Below are 22,282 nucleotides of genomic sequence, written 5' to 3' on the forward strand. Positions count from 1 at the left end.
CGCAACCAACCACATCCATACGAAACCAAAAGTATACCCATATACAGGTCAGATAGAACCCATTCAAGCCAAACCTCTATCAGCGCAATACCAGAGGAACAATATTTTCACTCAAGTGACACACATACAATCCACATACTTTCTACTTCACTCTCTTGCAGGACCAAGCTTGTGTTCTACACACACCCTCTACTGCCAGCCAGTCAGTCACAGGACTAGGGACATAAATCATGCACTTTCACTTTAATGCACAATTGTCCATATTGCGCTTTGGCAGGACCAGGGAAATATACTACATACTCACCCTCTACTACACACTCTTGCATGACTGGGGACAAGCAATATACTAACCCTCTACTGTGTACTACAACAGGCCCGGAGAGCTATAGTCAACAAACTGCCTACTGCGCATTCTTGCAGGACCAAGGAAACATTCTATACACTCATCCTGTACTGCATACTCTTGGAAAGCTATGGACAACACTAGACTAACCCTCTACTGCGCACTCTTACAGGACCAGGGCAATATACTACACATGCAGCCTCTACTGCGCACTCTTGCAGGACCAAGGAAACATTCTATACACTCATCCTCTACTGCATACTCTTGGAAAACTATGGACAACACTAGACTAACTCTCTACTGCGCACTCTTACAGGACCAGGGACATATACTACACATGCACCCTCTACTGCGCACTCTTGCAGGACCAAGGAAACATTCTATACACTCATCCTCTACTGCATACTCTTGGAAAACTATGGACAACACTAGACTAACCCTCTACAGCGCACTCTTACAGGACCAGGGACATATACTACACATGCGCCCTCTACTGCGCACTCTTGCAGGACCAAGGAAACATTCTATACACTCATCCTCTAGGAAAACTATGGACAACACTGGACTAACCCTCTACAGCGCACTCTTACAGGACATGGGACATATACTACACATGCACCCTCTACTGCGCACTCTTGCAGGACCAAGGAAACATTCTATACACTCATCCTCTACTGCATACTCTTGGAAAACTATGGACAACACTGGACTAACCCTTTACAGCGCACTCTTACAGGACCAGGGACATATACTACACATGCGCCCTCTACTGCGCACTCTTGCAGGACCAAGGAAACATTCTATACACTCATCCTCTACTGCATACTCTTGGAAAACTATGGAAAATACTAGACTAACCCTCTACAGCGCACTCTTACAGGACCAGGGACATATACTACACATGCGCCCTCTACTGCGCACTCTTGCAGGACCAAGGAAACATTCTATACACTCATCCTCTTGGAAAACTCTGGACAACACTGGACTAACCCTCTACAGCGCACTCTTACAGGACCAGGGACATATACTACACATGCACCATCTACTGCACACTCTTACAGGACCAGGGACATATGGTCAACCTATCCTCTACTGCGTAGTCTTGCCAGACTAAGAACACCTGCGGCACACACTCTCTACTGCGTACTCTTACAGGACCAGGGAAATATACTACACACCCACCCTCTACAGCGCACTCTTACAGGACCAGGGACATATACTACACATGCATCCTCTACTGCACACTCTTACAGGACCAGGGACATATAGTCAACATGTCCTCTACTGTGTAGTCTTGCCAGACTAAGAACACCTGCGGCACACACTCTCTACTGTGCACTCTTACAGGACCAGGGAAATATACTACACACCCACCCTCTACTGCGTACTCTTACAGGACCAGGGACATATAGTCAACATGTCCTCTACTGTGTAGTCTTGCCAGACTACGAACACCTGCGGCACACACTCTCTACAGTGCACTCTTGCAGGACCAGGGACTTAAATGGCACAATACTTCTATTGTACACATGCAAAACATGGACTTATCCATAACCACAAACTCCCCTCAAGACTCTTTCACGCAATAAACATAAAAGAGCTTTTTTTCCTGACCACTCCACCCAAATAGGAACATATTGAGCAAAAATGTACGTGCGGTTTCTTGTTTGCCACTTGTCGCAGCTTTGAACATTTATTTACTTGGGAGAGGTGTTTGAGCATGCTTGCACAACACTCTTCCGAGGTGTGATGTCACTTCAATTGACTTCGATGTACCGTGCCTGTGCTGCCTGTAGGCAATATGTATTTTAAGGCTTGCGTCTGAAATTGAATCATACTCTTTGTACTCCAAAAACTCTATTTTACCTCACTGGTATTATAAAAAAATGATTTGCAGATAGCCGAACTTCTTATTACACGGTGGCCCTCATCCACAAAAAAGACATCCTGACTTTCACATTACAGTGCAAAGAGTGTTATCAAAGGGAGTTGTCTTTTATAAATGTTTAGATTGGGACCGCAAGCAAAAGTGAACTCGTTTTTATTTTTGATTAAGTGAAAAATAAAAAGTGTGGAACAATCACCGAGAGGGCACTTGTGATAAACCATGCATGTCATTAAAAAAATATAATTGTGTCACTGTGATAAACAAATCAAAGCCACATTCCTGCATGATGCAATCTCGACCCCCGCTATTAATCATGCTAAATGTTATTTCGGCTTTTACTGTCTATGAAATATTGCCAGTGGAATACTACAGGCCTCTGGTGTTTTCTTTCAGCGAGTTCGAGGTCGGAAGGCCAGCCTGGAGGAGATTCAGCTGGTCCACGCGGAGCATCACTCACTGCTTTACGGCACCAGCCCGACGAACAGGCAGAAGTTGGACCCCAGGAAACTCCTAGGTCTGTAGGGGCCCCGGCCCCGCTATGAAGCGCGAATTCCAGCCTTGTCATTACTCATAGCTCGTGTCAGCTGAAGGCATTTGGCAAGCGGTGTGACAAAAAGTCACATTTTCCAAAGGCAAAGCTCTGTGGAATAAAATGTTACGGTGCACCCAAGTGCATCTTGGCCGCATGTACCGCATATAAAAAAGCGACTTAGCAGATCCTATTTTCTTGTGCTTTAATTGTCTCAAACTTTGTGAGCAGGTGCATGATGACCTCAGTAACACAGCAAAGACGATTTAGAAAAGAATACACTTTTTTACACTATCGTATTGAACATTAAAATGTTTTGACGTTGAAATGCCAGCTATACACGAACACCGACGCCTTGTTGTTTATGTTTCTCATTTTAAACTCAGCCCAGGTTGGCAAGGCTTCACTGTGAATTACTCAAGTTTGAAAGGTTTCTAATTTTATTTACCACATGGGGAATTATGGCTCAGGCAATTCTGTATATATCTGATTTCAAAGTCACAACTTAAACAAGTAAACACGATGTGCGTCTACTGAAAAATTATCTAGTAAGATAGAAAATATGAGACATTTGGGAAGATAATTATTGAATGAGAAAAACACACACAACATTGTTCTTATCCATATAGACAAGACTGATGTCGAAGTTTTTCTGTTCCATTCCTCTGTGTATCCACTCACCTACTATACACAACATATTTCGGCATTTATAAGCTTCATCACCCATTGGCCTCCATTGTCAATAGAATTTGCTCCATGTACTGTATTCTAATTCCCATATAATCCATTATCCCATTTCCATTTCCCTTTTTCAGACCTTAAGTTGATTTGCACCGTGTGATCGTACAGAAAGGAGTGTGGCCTTGGCAAGCGTGTTGGGAAACGGCAAGTTGGGCTTTGAGTGACCTCCTCTGCCTAAACCCCAAGGATGGAGAGGCCTTTTATTCCACCGGGCAAGTCCATAGTGAGCTGGAGCCCTTGGGGGCTGGTTATGAAAGTCTGGCCCAAGAGCTGCCGAAGTTAATGGCAGCCGGTAAGGGGAAGGTTCAATAGAGAGGGAAGGGGAAGGTAAAAAAAAAGCGATCGGAGAGGTCGAAGAGGGAGGTCAGAAAGAGAAAATGAACGGATGGATGGATGGGAAGAGATCAATTGCAAGAGAAGATGAACAGAGCAGGCAGGTTTGAGCCTTTTTGCCAGGGGCTGTTCCCCATTCCAGCCTTGCTAAACAGCCCTCACTTTCCCATCCCCCCACCACACCCCCCAAAGCAAGAATTAACTCGTCTGGAGCCACCTCCCATGTCCTGGGGAAGTTTTCAGTTGAGGCCCACAGTGAAAACCATTCACGCCACATGAGCTAGAAACCTAAGGGCCTATTCATCAACTGTGTTTTGTAGTACGTTTAGTAGTACTGCAATAGTATTACTAAAGTGCTACAGAATCCAATGTATAAACCTACCAGTGTAAATCTCCTCTATCTTCAGAGCCAGATTACGATGTCGTTAGGAAAGGCTCCAGATTGGATTCGGTATTGCAGAATCTGATTTGGAACCCTTGTTTCCAAACAAATCATACAGATTTCCCAATGACCGATTATGATGCCCGGAAACCATTCAAGCAGTCTGAATTGGTTCCGATAGGCATCCGGACAGCCCGAGACTTTCAGAGCCGATTTGTACAGCTCTATGGAGACGGTTTCTGGACGAGCGATTACGATGACCAATTCGGACAGCCGTTCCGATCTGGTTTGCCCGAGACGAAGCGGCTGCCGGAATCTGTCTTTGGGGGCTCGTTGCGGGCCCTCCTTCATCCGGAGACGTACAAATGTAGCCTGTGGTGGTACCCAAGGGACCGCTCTTCCCAACCATGCACAATGAGGTGCCCGCCACAGGGTGCAAGGTTGTCCTCAACCAACCCTTATTTCAATGGGAGCCTGTGTTCTCGTTCAGAACACAGGCTCCCATTGAAGTCAATGCGAGTCTGACCGAACAATGTGGGAATCATCATAATCGTCCAGTTTGTTTAAGAGCAATCGCACTCCTTGGTAAGTGAAGTAAACCATGTAGTAATAGTAGGTAGGTGCAGCTTGGTTGACTCTCCTGATCATCATAATCGGTCATCCGGACTCGCAGGACCTGATTCATTTGGAAACTAGTCCGGAACCAATTTGTTCGGGACAGTTTCCTAATGACATCGTAACTGGGCCCTTAGTAGTAAATGTGGGAGAGATCACAGGCAATGCCTGCAAAAATGGGCATACTTACTACTAAATGGGAGGGGTATAGGAATGAGTAAAGGGGTATTGGTGATGGAAGGGGAGGGGAAAGGGGAGGGGAAAAGGGAGGGACATGCCCCCGCCCACAAAAGAGTAAGTATTTTGCTTTTGATAAACTGCACTCATTTCTAAAGTTACTATAGGGACAAAGGGACCCACAACAGTAGTAAATTACACAGAGATGGAGTAAGTTCAGCACCAGACATGGCCAACCACTGGTACTGCAAGACCCTCCAATTGAAAATAATGGAGGTATTGAATTGAAATGAAACCCCACAGAAAAGAATACTAAACTAAATTGAGCTATTTAAAATAGTTGACAATTTAAATAAGTATAATTTAATGACAACAATTATCTAAAATTAAAATATTTTATTATTTAATTATAAAATATTTTAACAACTTTTTTGCATTGATAGTTATAATTAAATATGCTTGAATCAGTTCTATGTATATCACATAATTATTAATGCAGAACTATACATTTAATTTAATTCATTCAAATTAATGAAAGATTTAATTCAAAATTATGCTGTAAGCATTTTTGTTCTACATTTAAAATAGAAATATTTTTCATTAACATTTAACATAGACATGTTTTTGTGTATTTTTTTTAATTTAAATAAACTTTTAAAAATGTTCCAGTAATTTCTCATAGGAAAATTCCACAGTTGGTGAAATATAGCAAAAATGAAAACAGTTTAATAAACTTTATAATAAACTAGTAAAACTATTGTTGTGTTAAATATTATTGTAAACTAAGTTTGCATATTTATTTTAAATGTAGAACAAAATAATAAACATATTAACTTAATTTTGAATTAAATCTTTATCTTTAATTATTATAGATCTATATTTCTGCAGTTTAAATTAAAAAATAAATTGCCAACTAAAGTAATAAGAATTCCTATCCTATACATCATTAACCATTGTAAAAATGATTACAACTAACTATAAACAGTTTAATTATATTTTAATAAAAATAATGTTATATTAACGTATATGTCCAAATAAAAGTTGTTAAAATATGCTATAATTAAATATTACATATTTTATCATTTTTAGATATTTTTAATATCAAATTATATTTAACTATATATCTATAACCATTTAAAAGAATAATTGTATTTATCATGATTTCCTATGGGTATTATTTTAATTTCCTACCTCCATTATTTTCTATGGGAGGGTTTTGATGTACTCCTGGTTGGCCACGCGTGGTGCTAGACATATTACTGTTTTTTGGCAGTAGTAACTTTGGGCATCATTAGGATGACGGAAAATAGGACCGCCCGCCATATGTGCGGCGGTCCCGTGGGGAAGATTAGGATGCGTCCGCCACACTGGCGGGCGCGCCACACATTTTTAACATTGGGACGGGCAGTGCTTTCAGCAGCTCCCGCCGCAATAGTAAAAATGCATGTTGTGCATTTGCATGCAAATGCAGGGGGGTACAATAGGTTCCCCCATGTGCACCCCACACCCCCAACTGTGAACTCCGCATGCCTCGTTGCTGCCACTGAAAGGCTGCTCTCCACCTGGATACTAATATGGATGTCAGTGTCTAGCAGACACCGCCACCATATTAAATCCTTTTCCGCCCGTTCGACTTGTCGACCGGGCCGAAAAGCGGCGGGCGGTCTTCCCATCTGCCGCGGTACCCCCGCCATACTGATATGGCGGGGGTAATTGGCATGCGGGCGGTGTAGTATGGTGGGCAGATCACCACCGCCGTTTGGGCAGTGGCGATCCGCCCGCCATACTAATAGAAACCTTAGACTCTACATTTGGCTCCACCCCTTTTTTCTGATGTTGGAATCTAGTGGGTCTACACCTTTTAGTAACTCCACACCCAGTCAGTCAGTCAGTTTGATTTATTGTATCAGCATACAAAGCCTTACAAACATTTTCCAATTAAAAAGCAGTCCTTCATAACAGAACTTATATAAAACATATTTCCTATTTAGGCTCAGGAATGTGACATACTTAAAAAACATGGCATAACTGTATGTCTAAAATCACACAACCATGCAATAAAATACATGATAAAAATATGCTTTCTTCAACATTAAAACAGGCAGAAAATTATATTTACACAGAAAATGTTAATATTAAATATAGACAGTAATAAAGTGCCTAATATACTAAACAAATTAAAACTGGATACTGTCCAACAGCTGGTGCGCCAGATCATATAAAGTACTAGCAGTTATAAAGTACCTACAATAGTAAACTACAAACTGGTATAGGGAAAAGTTCATACTACTACAGGGATGGAAGTGATTATGTAAAATTATGCTCATATATCAATTTATTGTAATTAATGTTTTGATATTGATATTTATACCAAGCCGATGTAAGCTAATCCATGCAGTGATACCCACATGTTTCGTAACTTGCTGCGCTACATGCAGCTTCATATCAAACTGTGAGCATTTACAGATTCAAGATTCAAAAGACTTAGGGGTCTATTATGATGGCGGGCGGACATGCCCCAGGAAATGGGACCGCCCGCTAAGTGTGCGGCGGTCCTGCATCGACAATTAGGATGCGCCCGCAACACTGGCGGGCGCATCCCGCATTTTTTGTATTGCGGCGGGTGGTGCTGTCCGCAGCACCCGCTGCAATACACAAAAAGGCATGTGCGCATTTGCATGCACAATGTGGCAGGCACAGCGCATTGCCTGCCACGTCGTCCATGCAAATGTGGTACCCCCCATGTGCCCCCCCACCCCCAACATCCTGGGGTCCTTGCAACGGGCCCCCAACTCAGGAAACTGCATGCCTTTCTGTGAAAGGCTGCTTCCTGCTGCCTTCCTAATATGGATGGCGGTGTCTAGCAGACACCGCCACCATATCAGGCCCCTTTTCTGCCCGGTCACCTGTGTGACAGGCGGAAAACCGGCAGACGGTCTTTCCGTCTGCCGGGATCCCCCGCCATACTAATATGGCGGGGGAAATGGGTGGCAGGTGGGGTATGATGTAGGGCGGATCGCCACCGCCATGTGGGCAGTGGCGATCCGCCCTACATCATAATAGACCCCATAATTTTGAATGAAACAAGCATCCATAAAAGTTACAAGTCACAATAAAAACACTAAATATAACAGATAACATATCAAGATAGAGTGAAAAATGATGTTCATAGCAGCACTTAAAAAACATTGCGACAATAAAACAATATTAGCAGCATGTTTAGTAAAACAGATAACAACACATCGTAAAAACAATACACAAGAAGTGGTAACCATTGCACCATTCCAGTGACAACCCAGGGATCAACAGGTATTGAGCGGCAGAGTGAAGAACCCATAGTTTTAGAAAACAGCCAACATAAATCATGGTTTTGTTGTCGGTCAATTGCAATAAAAGAGTGGAGGCTAGTCTGTCATGCCTAATGTCGGGGTATTTCTTTTTTAAAAATGGAATTAAAATTTGCCTGGTATATCCTGCGTATTATTTACAAAAAAATTCAAAATGTAACATTGTTTGCCCTGACTTGCTATCACAGTGACAGGGGGTACTGTCTAGGTTCTTCATATAGCCCAATGGGAAACACAGCAAAAATGTCACTGTGTCTGCCCTAAAACGAAATAGTAATCAGTGTTCCCAGCGCCTACATGCACACCAGAGTTAGTTAGTTGGAGAGCATAGTTGAATCCTGCTCTGCTAGTCTATAACATTAAATTTGCACTTCTCCCTGTTAGTTCTGCACGTATACATATAGTCATGTAGGGTTAGCTGTACATGTTTTCTGCTGAGGGTGCTTCAAGTTTCAGGCTACATAAAAGCATGTTCCATACAAATTTTACTATATACGGATTTGACATATGTGAGCCAGGAAATTAACAAGCCTCTGTCACATGACAAGCAGTTCAATAAGATGTCTCTTGATAAGCTAGCCTAAGCGTTTTTCCAAATAGCTAACCACAGTAGCGCCGGCCCGTCTCCAATGTATTCTTGCAAAAAAGACAGGCTCAGCTTTTCATGACAAATAAAAAAGGACGAAGAAATGGGGCCTGAGAGGAGTCTCCTACAGAAGGGATTTTATTCCCTCTTAATAGCCTCACATTTCGTGATACCCCATACCTCAGCCCCATACATGGTGATGGTGATGGAGCAGGTAGTGCAAAATTTTGTATACCGCCTCTATTCTTGCATGAAAATACTAATTATATGATCTATTAACTATAATATTATTAAACGAGTGTTGCATGTATACTAATCAACATTATAAACACATAAACTACACATGGGATTTGCTATTTGCATGGCTAAATAACTCTTATAACTAAACTCTGTACGCATATTAATAAATAATATATGTGGTAATAGACTATCGCATGATATGTTGCTTTGTGTCGTTACATCGTCGTGGAGGATCGGAAAAGGTGAATATAATGGCTTTAAATGTCGCTCTATGCTAGATAAATACAAGCACATAGAGGGATTAGTAAGGGGTTAACATTAGAATCATCATTTCTATAAATTAATTATTCCTTTGTGTTTGTTTCGCTTAAGTTGACATCTGGGCCTAATCCAAAATGGCCGCTGACATCACACGCAGAAGTGGCCACCGTCTTGTGAGGCGCAGAGTCAACTGCGCATGTACTAACAGTATCGTGAACTTCTTAGCGACCTTTACTCATCATGTTCCTGGTCAAGGATAAGAATTTGGTGGTCAGCCAAGATAAGGGAACAATCAACCTTACAGTAAACCGGAACAAGCCGATACAAGAGCTTAAAATGTATTTTTAGCTGGTTCTAAATCAACATAAACCAATCCAACTATTTGGTCCAGAGTGCCTTGATGTTTGAGAATAGGGATCTATAGGCGACGAATACTAATGTATATTTTGTAAAATAATTATTCTCTCCCTATAGGTTATAAGGTGTTCCACCCCACATGTCCAGCGCTTGAATTACTCATCCCTCCTGTGTGTGTAGACTGGTGAATGGTGACATGTGTGAGTTGGTGTTATGGGCCCCACCAATGAATGCATGTATGAATGAGTGTGCGTGACAACGGGTCTGCGGCGCAGGGAGGATATCGGTATATGTTGTTCCCCATTTTCCCAGTCTTGCGCTGGATCAGTTTTTCTGGTAACCGTATGATGGTTATTATTGTATTGCTTTGGTGATTATTGCTTGTAAATTGCTTATTGATTTTTGATTGTGGATAAGAATTGGTTTATGTATTAACACTCTATGTTGAGTTGCGTCGAGTTCTATGTTGTTTGACAGCTTCTGGGATGTAGGAAGTCGGAAGTTTGTAACGGTTCCGTAGTAGGGCAGACTGTTCGCTGCTCTCGGGAAAGACGGAATTGTTGTTGCCCTGTAGGTACACGGGGAAAACGTGTGACGATTGGAGTTGCACGACTCATTGTCTGGGTTCGATTTGGTAACATCGTCGTGTGTTACTGCTAGGGACATTTTCTGTATGAGAGAAATGTATGATAGCGAAGGTCACCTGTGAAATTTTGGTCTTAGGTACCAGGAGCCCAAAAGGCACTCTGATTATGTTTATCACTGGAAAGGTGATAGGTGTTCCCTAAGCTTGCCAGAAGGATAAAGCAGAGGGAAGTGCTACTTTATTAACGAGTGTAATAATTCTGTAGTACGGCAGACTGTTCACTGTTCTCGGGAAAGACAGAATTCTGTGTGAATTAACTACATTTACCGTATGAAAGTGCGTGAATGAAATAGCATTCAGGTTAATTGTGAAACTCTGGCTTTATTTCTCAGGAGCAGAGCGTCTCCAACTAGGTGTCTTAATTCTAGAGAAACAGTTAGCTAATGCTTGTTAGAAGGGTAAGGTAGAGGGAAGTGCTACTTTATCAACGGAAGTAACGATTCCGTAGTAGGGCAGATTGTTCGCTGCTCTCGGGAAAGACGTAATTCTTGTAAGAAAGGTCATTAACTATTCTTTTGTTAGCAAAACAGATAATGGTGGCGCTTTCATGTCGTTACTAACAGAATTTTAGTAAAAAAGTGAATGTAAAAAGTTTACCGATAAATTTTGTAAAGGAGGGGTCAGCAGGAGTAGCGAGAAAAGCTGATGTCAGAAAGACTGCGCTGGGATTGGCCAGTCAGTAGGAAGCGTAGACCTTCCTGATTGATGCGTTAGTGTGAGTCGTACTGGGATTGGAGAATTACAGAAGTGACATAGACGCTCCTGATTGGTGCGTTAGTGTGAGTCGCACTACGATTGGAGAATAACAACAGAATAGTCGTAGGGAAAATCTAGCGATACATGGAAGAAAAAATGATGTATTACGATCCACCAGAAAAAGTGAAAAAGTCCTGGTTCGGAAAAATAAAGAGCTTATTTAAAAAGGACAATCCGATTGTGACTAGAGAGGGACAGTTGCTTCCCCCATCAAAATCGCCCGCATCCTTTATGGTTGCGAAATACGGATATCATACATGTATTTGGTTGGACAATTGGGCAAAGTATACAAAAGAAGATGGAGTCTTAGCATTTCCGGAACATGGTTCATTTAATTTAGCGGTTTTGAGAAATTTGAGAGAGAGAATGATGAATCTACAACCAAGACCTAGACCAACACAGTTTGAAGCATTGACAGAATAGGAAGACGAGATGCATAACAGAGAACGGCGGAATGTACAAATATATGTTTGGTAGATCATATGGACAGGAGAATCATGATGATAGAATGAGGAGATGGCAAAGCGCAAATATGACTGAGGGTTTGTTTCCTGTGAGAAGTGCTGAAGAGATTAGCAATAGAAAATGTATGGAAAAGAGAAATAATACCGAGTCAGGAGGATATAGTGTGCATGAATCGGAGGATGATGTTCTTGATGACATGTTTTATAAAAATCCACCTCCATATCAATCAGATTCCACATTATTGACACCAACTGCCCCAATGAGAGAGACTTCACGAAATATAAAATTCGAATCAGTACCACAAGAAGTAGGAAGAAACAATCCTTTTAGAGAAATAGAGAAAACACAACATGGTAAAATGGGTAATGAAAATTCAGCTGAACTAGCGAAAACCACTAGAATTAACTGAAAAGATTAGGGAATTGACCAAAAATTTGGAAGCAGTAACCGTTCATGTAACTATAGGACCTGTAATGCCTATTTTTGATACACAGAAGGATAGTAAGCATTGTCTGACGATTCCTTATAACAGTAAAAAACAGACCGAGAGGCCAGAAAAAAATTCAGATGAGAACCCATGGAGACAAACAGCAGGCATTTCAGAACAAAGTACGCCTAAGAATTTGACAATAAATCAAAGTTTAGTGGATAGAATAATAATGATGACAGAATCAGTCCCAGGATCACCAAAGACTTCAGAACAACCAAGTAGTGAGAACAATCCTGTAGAACCTACTTCAGAAGAATTAAGTGAATGGTTAAGGAGTTTACAGCGGAAAGATACAGAATCCCAATCTATAGATGTGGCCAAGCTGAAGATTGATTTGGAAGAATTAATAGTAGGGACTATCCCCACGGAGAAGTTTAAAGCTTATCAGGATGAAGAATTATTATTTTTCTGTAAAAGTATAACCTGGAGAGCAAGGAATCTACACGAAAGACTAGAAGAAGTGGCAAATGAAATGGGTATACACTTTGAAAGAGTAAAGGCTTTACAAAAACCATACCAAGTAGATTTTTCTGAAAAAGATATTGAAAATCTGAATACCGCAGGAAGAACAACTCAGATTAAAGACATAATAATTGTGTTAAGAAAATGGGGAGATGTAGATAAATGGAAAAGTAGGTTTTATCGAAAACGAGATGATGTTTCAGACAAAACGTTTGCAGCTTTCCCAGTGAGAGAAAAGGAAAAGGTAGTAACAGAATGTCCCATGAGAGAAATTCCAGGCGGAGGAAATATACATGTACCTTGGACTAGACAAGACATTTTGTCATTTACCAATGATTTTCCTCGACTACGCGAAAAGCCAGTCGAGTGGTATAGGTAGGTAGATAGGTTTGTAAAATTATCAAAAGATTTATGGATTGATTTAAATAGTCTTTTTGACATAATAGTACCAGCAGATTTATGGACAGAATTTAAAATTGTGATAAGCTGGCCTACACAAGAGTATCCTAGAGACCCAAAAACTGGTGCCCCTGATCCTGAAGTAATGAAAAAATATGAACAGGTAATTACCTTTCTGAAAAACAAAGTACCTCCCAAGGAGACTGATTGGGTAAAAATTGACCGAACTCATCAGGAAGCTAAAGAATCAGTACATGCTTATTATGAAAGGTTAATACTCGCCTTTAAGCAGTTTAGTGGTGATGAAAATTTGAGTGAAAAAGTTTAAGTCACTTTGTATACCGATTTGTATATGGGCTGCGTCCAAATATGAGTGAAATGATTAAGCATTAAACTGGCAAAATAGAATATAGAAGAAGCCAAAAAGGAATGGCCATGTCATAATCGCGGAAGAATAGGGCATTGGAAAACCGAGTGTAAATTTCCCCCGAGTGCTAATTATGATAATGCATCATTGAATTTGCAGGTGCAGAAAGAGGTGAGTTGTCAACCACAGCGACAGCAGCAGGTTGTTGCCCAACAGAATCAGGTGCCAAAACCGCCTTTTCCACAGAGCGTAAATCCTCAGAAATAGAGTAATGAGACAGGATTCTACAGCGAAGAACAGGTAACTAAGCTGCCGCGCGCTAGTGCTGTTACGCAGTATTGGTTACAACGCGATGAGAGTGAGTCAGAAGAAAGCTATTGACGGTGCCGAGGGGAGTAAGAAGAGTGCGTACTTGGCGCAACTCTAGAAGTAGACCAGACAGGTCCTTTTGTGGATGAAAAGGTAAATGATGAAAATATTACTTTCCTAGTAGATACTGGTGCTACTCGTTCAACTGTCAGTTCAGCTGATGTTAAAAATCTTCCTCTCTCGGACGAAACAATCCAAGTAGTTGGAGTATCCAACAGACAGATTAAAACATATCTCACTGAACCAGTAAAAGTTAACATAGGGAAATTTTCTGAAATGCACCGCTTTGTCGTGTGCGATTCAAGCCCTGTAAATTTGTTAGGAAGAGATTTACTGTGCAAAATGAATTGCACCATATTTTGCACTCCTGATATAGAAGTTGAGACCCCTGATGAAGATGTACTGTATAAAATGACTATGGTTAATATGGAACCTAAGATTACTGAGACATTTGCTGTATTTAACCCTGAAGAACTACCAAAAGAACTGAAAAAGACAGTAAAAGCGGAAGTCTGGGATTTCACAGGAGAAGATGTGGGATTAATGAAAAATGTAGATCCTGTAAAAGTGACTGTAAAGGAAGGAATAAGTAACCCAAGTATTCCTCAGTACAAATTGACACCCGAAATAATTGAAGGAGTTATTCCTATAATAGAGAAAATGATTAAACAAGGTATTTTGAGAGAAATAATGAGTAGTCCATGTAATTCACCAATTATGGGGCTGAAAAAACCTAATGGAACATTTAGAATAGTGCAAGACTTGAGAAAAATAAACAAAATTGTTGTGTCATGTTGTCCTATTGTACCAAATCCATCTGTGATTTTGTATCAGATTCCTCATGATGCAGAATGGTACACAGTAATTGACCTGTGTCATGCTTTCTTTTCCATTCCATTGCATCATGACAGTCAGCAGATTTTTGTGTTCCGGTTTGGCGAACGTATTTTGGCATGGTGCCGAATCCCACAGGGGTATACAGAGAGCCCCTCAATATTTAACCAGATATTGAAAAAGTCCTTAGAAGATCTAGAGATGTCCGAGAGCTCAGTACTGGTACAGTACATTGACGACCTACTTGTGGCGTCAAAAACTCAAGAAGCTTGTGTAGTGGATACCATAGCATTTGGCCTCCATCTGCCATCTGGCAGATGGAGGACTTAAACTATCCCCATCGAAATTACAATTCTGTCAGAAAGAAGCACAACATTTAGGCCACAAAATTGAAAAAGGACTGAGAAAAGTAACTGCAGATAGAATCAAGATAATAAAAGGAATGAGAGCCCCAATGACGCAAAGAGAAGTGAGAATGTTTATTGGAATGGTTCGATATTGTCTTCAGTGGATAAGTAACTTTTCCCTGATCGCAAAACCTTTGGTACGCCTGACGAGAAATGATGTGAAAGACCCCATTGAATTAAATAAGGAAGAGTTAACAGCCTTTAAACAATTGAGAGATAGTTTGTGTGAGGCACCATCACTTGGTATGCATGACTATGAGAAGGAGTTTGAACTATACTGCAGCGAAAGGAATGGATGTGCACTTTCTGTATTAATACAGAAACATGGAAAACTGAGAAGACCAATTGCATATTTTTCAGCTATACTCGACCCTGTTGCTGTAGCATTGCCTGGTTGTTTGAAAGCTGTAGCAGCCACTTGTAAGAGTCTGGAACAGAGCGAAGGAATTGTGATGGGATATCCTGTGCGAGTGTTTGTACCTCATGGTGTGGCAATCCTTTTAACAAGGAGCCGCACTCAGTTCATGACGCATAGTCGGCTGACTAAATATGAGAAAGTCATATTAGGTGCAACAAATGTGAGCCTTGTAAGATGTCTGAATGTGAATCCTTCAACGTTATGGCCTGATGCTGAGAATGTGGAAGTCAGAGACGATGTGGATCATGACTGTTTGGATGTACTTGATTTCTGTACCAAACCACGTCCTGATATAAAAGATGTACCTTTAACAGAAAGTGACTATGTGATGTTTGTGGACGGGTCATGCTTGAGAACAGACGAAGGAATTTTGAGTGCAGCATAAGCAGTATGCACAGTAGCAGCGGTAATGGAAGCGTCTTACCTAAAGGGAGTAAAATCAGCCCAGGTTGCTGAACTGTTTGCGTTAACCAGAGCAGGCAAGTTGGGAAAGAATGTAAGAGTGACTGTGATAACCGATAGTCAATATGGCTTTGGTGTAGTGCATGATTTTGGCCAAATTTGGTCCTAAAGAGGGTTTTTGACTTCAAGTGGAACCCCTATAAGGAATGCGGAAGTGGTTGGGAAATTGCTTGAGGCAACACAGCTGCCTAAACAATTAGCCATTGTGAAATGTGCTGCACATAAAGGGACTGGAGATTATATTTCAGCTGGAAACCAGTACGCTAACGATATGGCTCACTATTGTGCACAAAATCAGAATTCTGTAAATCGAGCAAAAGAAAAGGAAATTAATTCATGTCCCTTGTTGTTTACTAACATTGTGAATACATGGGAAGAAGTGAGGCAGTTACAGGAAGAAGCAGGAGATGAGGAAATGAGACAATGGGTAAAGGCAGGATTTGCACCAAGGGAAACAGATCATGTGTGGGTTTATCGGGATGGAAGACCAGTTATGCCTGATAGTATGGTGTCTGCCATGGCACGGATGTATCATGGACAAGCACATGTAGGGAGAGATGCAATGCTTAGATTGTTCAAACAGACATGGTATAATGCAAAATTCAGACTTGTAGCTGAGAGCCTTTGTCAAAGATGCCTTATATGTCAACAGTTCAATCCTGGAAGAAAAACAGTGGTAAGTCTAGGAACGATAGGTCGAAAAGGAGGGCCTTTCACCAGAATGCAAATTGACTTCATTGAGATGCCCCCCTGTAACAGGTTGAGGTATGTTTTAGTGATGGTCTGCCTGTTTTCTAGATGGGTAGAAACATATCCCACAAGAAGAAGTGATGGAATTACAGTAGCCAAATTACTATTGAGGGAGTTCATCCCTAGATTCGGGTTTCCAGTCACAATTGAGTCAGATAGAGGAAAACATTTCCATAATGAAATCATGAAGCTAATTTGTGAGGCATTGAATGTACAATAAAAACTACATTGTGCCTATCGCCCAGAGGCTTCTGGTGTGGTGGAACAAGTAAATGGCACTATTAAAAACAGATTAGGAAAGATGTGTTTAGCCACAGGTTTGAAATGGCCTGATGTCTTGCCTCTGATACTCATGACTATTAGATCAATTCCAGATAGGAACACAGGTTTGAGTCCCCACGAAATTGTGATGGGAAGAGCAATGAGGCATGTATTCATACCAGTCAACAAGCTGTTGCCTATCTCTGATGACTTGGTGTTGGATTACTGTAAGGGGTTGGCTGACTCCATTCATTCTGTGTTTCATCAGGTTGGATCGGATGCCACAACCCTTGAAAAGAAGCCAGCTCATGATCTAAGCCCGGATGACTGGGTGAGAATTAAAGTGCGCAGAAGAAGGAACTGTTTGGTCCCACGTTGGGGAAAACCACGACAAGTGATTTTAACTATGACAACAGCTGTGAAGTGTGCAGGAGTAAGAACTGGATTCATGCTAGTCATACCTTACGAATTCTAAACCCAGTGAATAACAAGGAAGGAGAGTACTTTGAAGAATCAGAAACTCGTTCTGAATCTGATACTGAGGACACCAGAACAAGACAAAATCCTGAAAGGGGGGAGTCAGAACCAAATTTGACTTTTGCCCCAGAGAACATTCCCTTGAGGAGGAAGTTGCAGATTTCTGACACCAGCTCAGACTAAGGGACTGAACAAGCACAGGTACATACGGGAAAAGCGAAAAGCAGTGAAGAGACAATTAAATACATTTTTGATAAGGAAGTTCCTGATGGAAAGTTGAGAGAAATTCCACCTGAAGTAACAAAAGCAGATGGTCAGGTGCCAGATACAGAAAGTGAGGGAAAGATTTTTGCGGAAGACCCCAGAGGAGTTGTAGGGAATTCAAACACCCAGTTAGAGGTAGAGACGGTTAGTCAGCAGGAAGATTGTGTGGAAGAACCACGAGGAGGGACAGAAGTAGGGAAAATAAAAGAAGTGGTGGAAAGAAAAACAGTTGAAAGTAAAAGTCAAGTTGATACAGAATCAGAGGACAGTGATGAAGAAGTACCAGAAGGTCGAGTCCTGAGAAAGAGAGCATGGAGAACTGAGAAAAATGAAAAGGGAAATAAATTGAAAAGATCAGCAAGAGATGAAATTTGGCCAAACAAAATAAAGAGATTGAGATACAGATTGACACGAGTGAATTTATCTAGAGCTGAACAAGTGAATGAGTATCTAGTCAAGAAAAATTGAAAGACGAGGAAAAAACAACAGCAGAAAAAAATAAGAGAACGAGAAAACATAACCAGAAGTATAAGTCGCCGGAACGGTCATATGTGGCACTGCCTGAAATAAAAGAAGAGGCGGATAGCCAAGAGAATCCAGAGGTGACTGTACCAGAAGTGGTTGAGGAAGACAAAGAATCGGAAATCCTGAGAGTTATCTTGTCCGACATTGGAGAAGAAACGGATGTTCAGGAAGTTCTGTATCAAGATTATGAAAGAAAAGTAAAAGACGATCAAATGCCAAACTGAAAAGACCAAAAGTGATTCCAATGGAAAGTCAATAATTTACTGGAAAAGACATAACTGATAGAACCAAGTAGGTGCTTAGAGCCTTGGGTTAGACAAAACTACTTGTGAAGAAGAAGAGGCTAAGTCAAAAGACACTGATCATTTATCGAAATGGCAAACACCGAAAGTAGAAAACCTAAATGTGTATTTCTTAGAAGATGGTTTAAGATGTGTTGTTGTTGTACAGGACTACTAATGCTTCTATGGAGTGCGTTGGCTTTAATGATTTCATTTAAAGTTACACTAGAAACAATAGAAGGACATAGTGAAAATAAAACTAAAGTAGAAAAGATTGAGAAAGTATATCCGACGAAAATAGATAGAAATTATTTACATAAAGACAGGTCTATAAATGATTTTTCTAACAATGTATTTTCAAAATTACTATACGAATATGTAAAGACGATGGACGTGAAGGACTGCTACGTCTGTATGCAGTTACATGCATCTGTTTCAGAGGGAGTGACATATCATCACCTCCCAGTAACATATGGAATAACATGTAGTGTAATAGCAAGTTTGTTTTACAAAATAGGGAAATTAGAATATTATTTTTCAAGTGTAGATAACAGATTTTCACAAGTACCTGTAGTTAACAAATTGAATAAAGTGAAGCCTGCAAAGGTGTTAGGTGAATTTTTCTTATAAACTAAAGAACTAACATTAGAATCCATATTAAGAAATAATCTAACCTGCAGCTTAAAGAAGGAGGGGAAAGTTTTCTTGGATATGGTTGAAGAAAGGAGATTGAAAATGCAAAAGAAAGTACCTGAGGGAAAAGAAGAAAAGAAAGTCTGGGATGTTGAAAAAGAAAAACATTTGAAAGGAGAAGCTAGTCCAACGATGGCTTTAGATTGGCCTCAGAAAGGGAAGTTGTGTATTAGAAGGAATCAAACTGCATATGATAATTATTTTGTAGGTACGAGTGATTGCCATGATACATATCGAATCATGGGTGGATGGGGATTTAAAGGAGGAAATGATCCAGTTTTTCCTGGATTATATTTTATCTGCAGGAACAAAGCATATTATCGGCTACCAGACCATTGGTTTGGCACATGTTATGTAGGCCTGGTTTTCCCAAAGATATTCCATGTGGGAAGGGGAAGAGATGGTGTACATGAGTTAGGGAGTCAAGTAACACTTAGAAAAAGAGAATCGTGGTCAGAAATTGTGGGAGACATTTTTGGAGCATTGATACCAGCAGTGGGAATATCTCTGAATGCACACAAAATTAGGAAATTATCAACAGTAGTGGATCGCTTGTCAACAAGCACCGCCGGAGGATTTTTATTGGTAAATACTGAGATGGTTGCCATGTGTGCCATGGTAATGCAGAAACGACTTGCCCTTGATATAATTTTGGCAAAAGAGGGTGGAGTCTGTGGAATGCTGAAAGTTCAACATTGTTGTACTTACATTCCTGACGAAAGTCAAGATCTAAAGACGTACATTAAAACTATAATTGATTTGCATGAAGAAATTGTACCACTGAAGGTTGAAGGTGTTTGGGAAAAGATTGGAAAGAAATGATCCTCTATTAAAGATTTCCTATTAAAATTAGGTAGTACATTTATAGGTAAAATCCTATTTCCTTTAACATGTGTAATATTTTTAGTATTAATTTTAAGACTAGGATGTTTATGTTGCAAAAGAAAGAAAATGCAGAAAAACTTAAAAAGAGAAACTTTGAAAAAGAGAGAGAATAAAAGACGAGAAAGAGAATTTGAAGAAGTAGAATTAGAAGAAATGAAAGATAGCATGTTTAGAAAAGCAAGAGAAGAATAGATAGGTGAAACAGAAATGTGAACTAACAAACTTAAGAATTCTTGAATTCATTTCTTTTTATAAAAATGTCACACAATTGTAGGTATTGTGGTGATATACTCACCAAAGCGGGGATTGATGGAGCAGGTAGTGCAACATTTTGTATACCTCCTCTATTCTTGCATGAAAATACTAAATATATAGTCTATTAACTATAATATTATTAAACGAGTGTTGCATGTATACTAATCAACATTATAAAAACATAAACTACACATGGGATTTGCTATTTGCATGGCTAAATAACTCTTATAACTAAAATATGTACGCATATTAATAAATAATATATGTGGTAGAATATCGCATGATATGTTGCTTTGTGACGTTACATCGTCGTGGAGGATCGGAAAAGGTGAATATAATGGCTTTAAATGTCGCTATATGCTAGATAAATACAAGCACATAGAGGGATTAGTAAGGGGTTAACATTAGAATCCTCATTTCTATGAATTAATTATTCCTTTGTGTTTGTTTCGCTTAAGTTGACATCTGGGTCTAATCCAAAATGGCTGCGACATCGCACGCAGAAGTGGCCACCGTCTCGTGAGGCGTAGAGTCAACTGCGCATGTACGAACAGTATTGTGAACTTCTTAGCGACCTTTACTCATCATGTTCCTGGTCAAGGATAAGAATTTACTGGTCAGCCAAGATAAGGGAACAATCAACCTTACAGTAAACCGGAACAAGCCGATACAAGAGCGGACTAGTGACCTCACCCCTCGAACTGTACTGAGAATCTGGTAATAAGAATCGGACGATCCCAACCAGCCAATCACCACTGTTCTTGTCCTAAGAATGTATCATGTTAACCTGTTTTTTATTATAAAAGGATAGTGGGATTGTGAGAAAAAACGCTAGCCTCTCTCTGAATTAACTGCGACGCCTTTTTCTTGATGGTCCAGATGCTGCCCGACCGCTTGATGACTGCAAACTTTTTCCAAATCCACGCGCTATGATAGATGCTTGCATGATTTCTGGTCCTTTGATAAATTGGGGACTGTAACGTGCCGAGCAGAGGACTTTGGACTTTGAGCTTTGGCCTGCTTTATTCGGACAATTTGCAACAGACTCGGTTATGCAGAGCCAATGAATTAGAGGATCCTAAATAGCCAGATTAGGTAAATATGATGTTCTGCGATTTACTTGAATTGATCTAGAAATTCTAAACTTTGACGGGACAAATGCAAAAATAAATCATTATGAAAATTTAGATAAACAAAAATTGATTAACAAGGAAATATGAGTTTGTGGTTTTTCATTAAGGGTAATAAGGATTCTGATTCTTAAAATGAATTTTTAGCTGGTTCTAAATCACCATCAACCAATCCAACTAATTGGTCCGCTGACCAAGTGGGTGAAGTGCCTTGATGTTTGAGAATAGGCATCTATAGGCGACGAATACTAATGTATATTTTGTAAAATAATTCTTCTCTCCCTATAGGTTATAAGGTGTTCCCCTCACATGTCCAGTGCTTGAATTACTCATCCCTCCTGTGTGTGTAGACTCGTGAATGGTGACGTGTGTGAGTTGGTGTTATGGGCCCCACCAATGAATGCATGTATGAATGAGCATGCGTGACGACGGATCTGCGACGCAGGGAGGATATCGGTATATGTTGTTCCCCATTTTCCCAGTCTTGCACTGGATCAATGGAGACACATTGGGATTAATAAACTTGCAGTATCGGGATAAGGGACTCACCATCAGTTGGTTGGGAAAGACTACATACCAAGCCAATTGCACTAGACGGTTTGATTCAACGCTGCGTGATGTTAGGTATCCAAAACCCTGAAGCAGAAAAAGTAACTCCTAAAGGGGGAGGTACTCTTACTGCTCAAACAGTTAGTGCCATCACAGAGAGAGGTGAGATGTTTCCACTTTAGGCCATGTGCCATAATGTGTGACTTACAGAAATTTGTCCGAAGATCTAGAGTGGCCATAAGAGCATTTACTAATATGAGGTATTTATTGAATACGTTTGTTTAGCGGCCGTCCATGTCTGCCAAAGGAAGGCTGATATGTTGTTATAAATATCCTCC

General features: G+C 40.4%; 1 protein-coding gene across 1 annotated transcript in view; it reads left to right on the forward strand.

Moving 5' to 3' along the window:
• LOC146789275 (histone deacetylase 9-like) overlaps positions 1-22,282 on the forward strand; it is a 1,526,442-nt gene that overhangs the window by 137,601 nt on the left and 1,366,559 nt on the right. The window contains exon 3 of the mRNA XM_085630931.1: positions 2,625-2,745. Within this exon, the coding sequence (XP_085487057.1) occupies positions 2,625-2,745 (121 nt within the window). The remainder of the gene's footprint in view (positions 1-2,624; positions 2,746-22,282) is intronic.

This window comes from Triturus cristatus, chromosome 10, assembly GCF_964204655.1.
Source record: "Triturus cristatus chromosome 10, aTriCri1.1, whole genome shotgun sequence".
Classification (NCBI taxonomy): domain Eukaryota; kingdom Metazoa; phylum Chordata; class Amphibia; order Caudata; family Salamandridae; genus Triturus; species Triturus cristatus.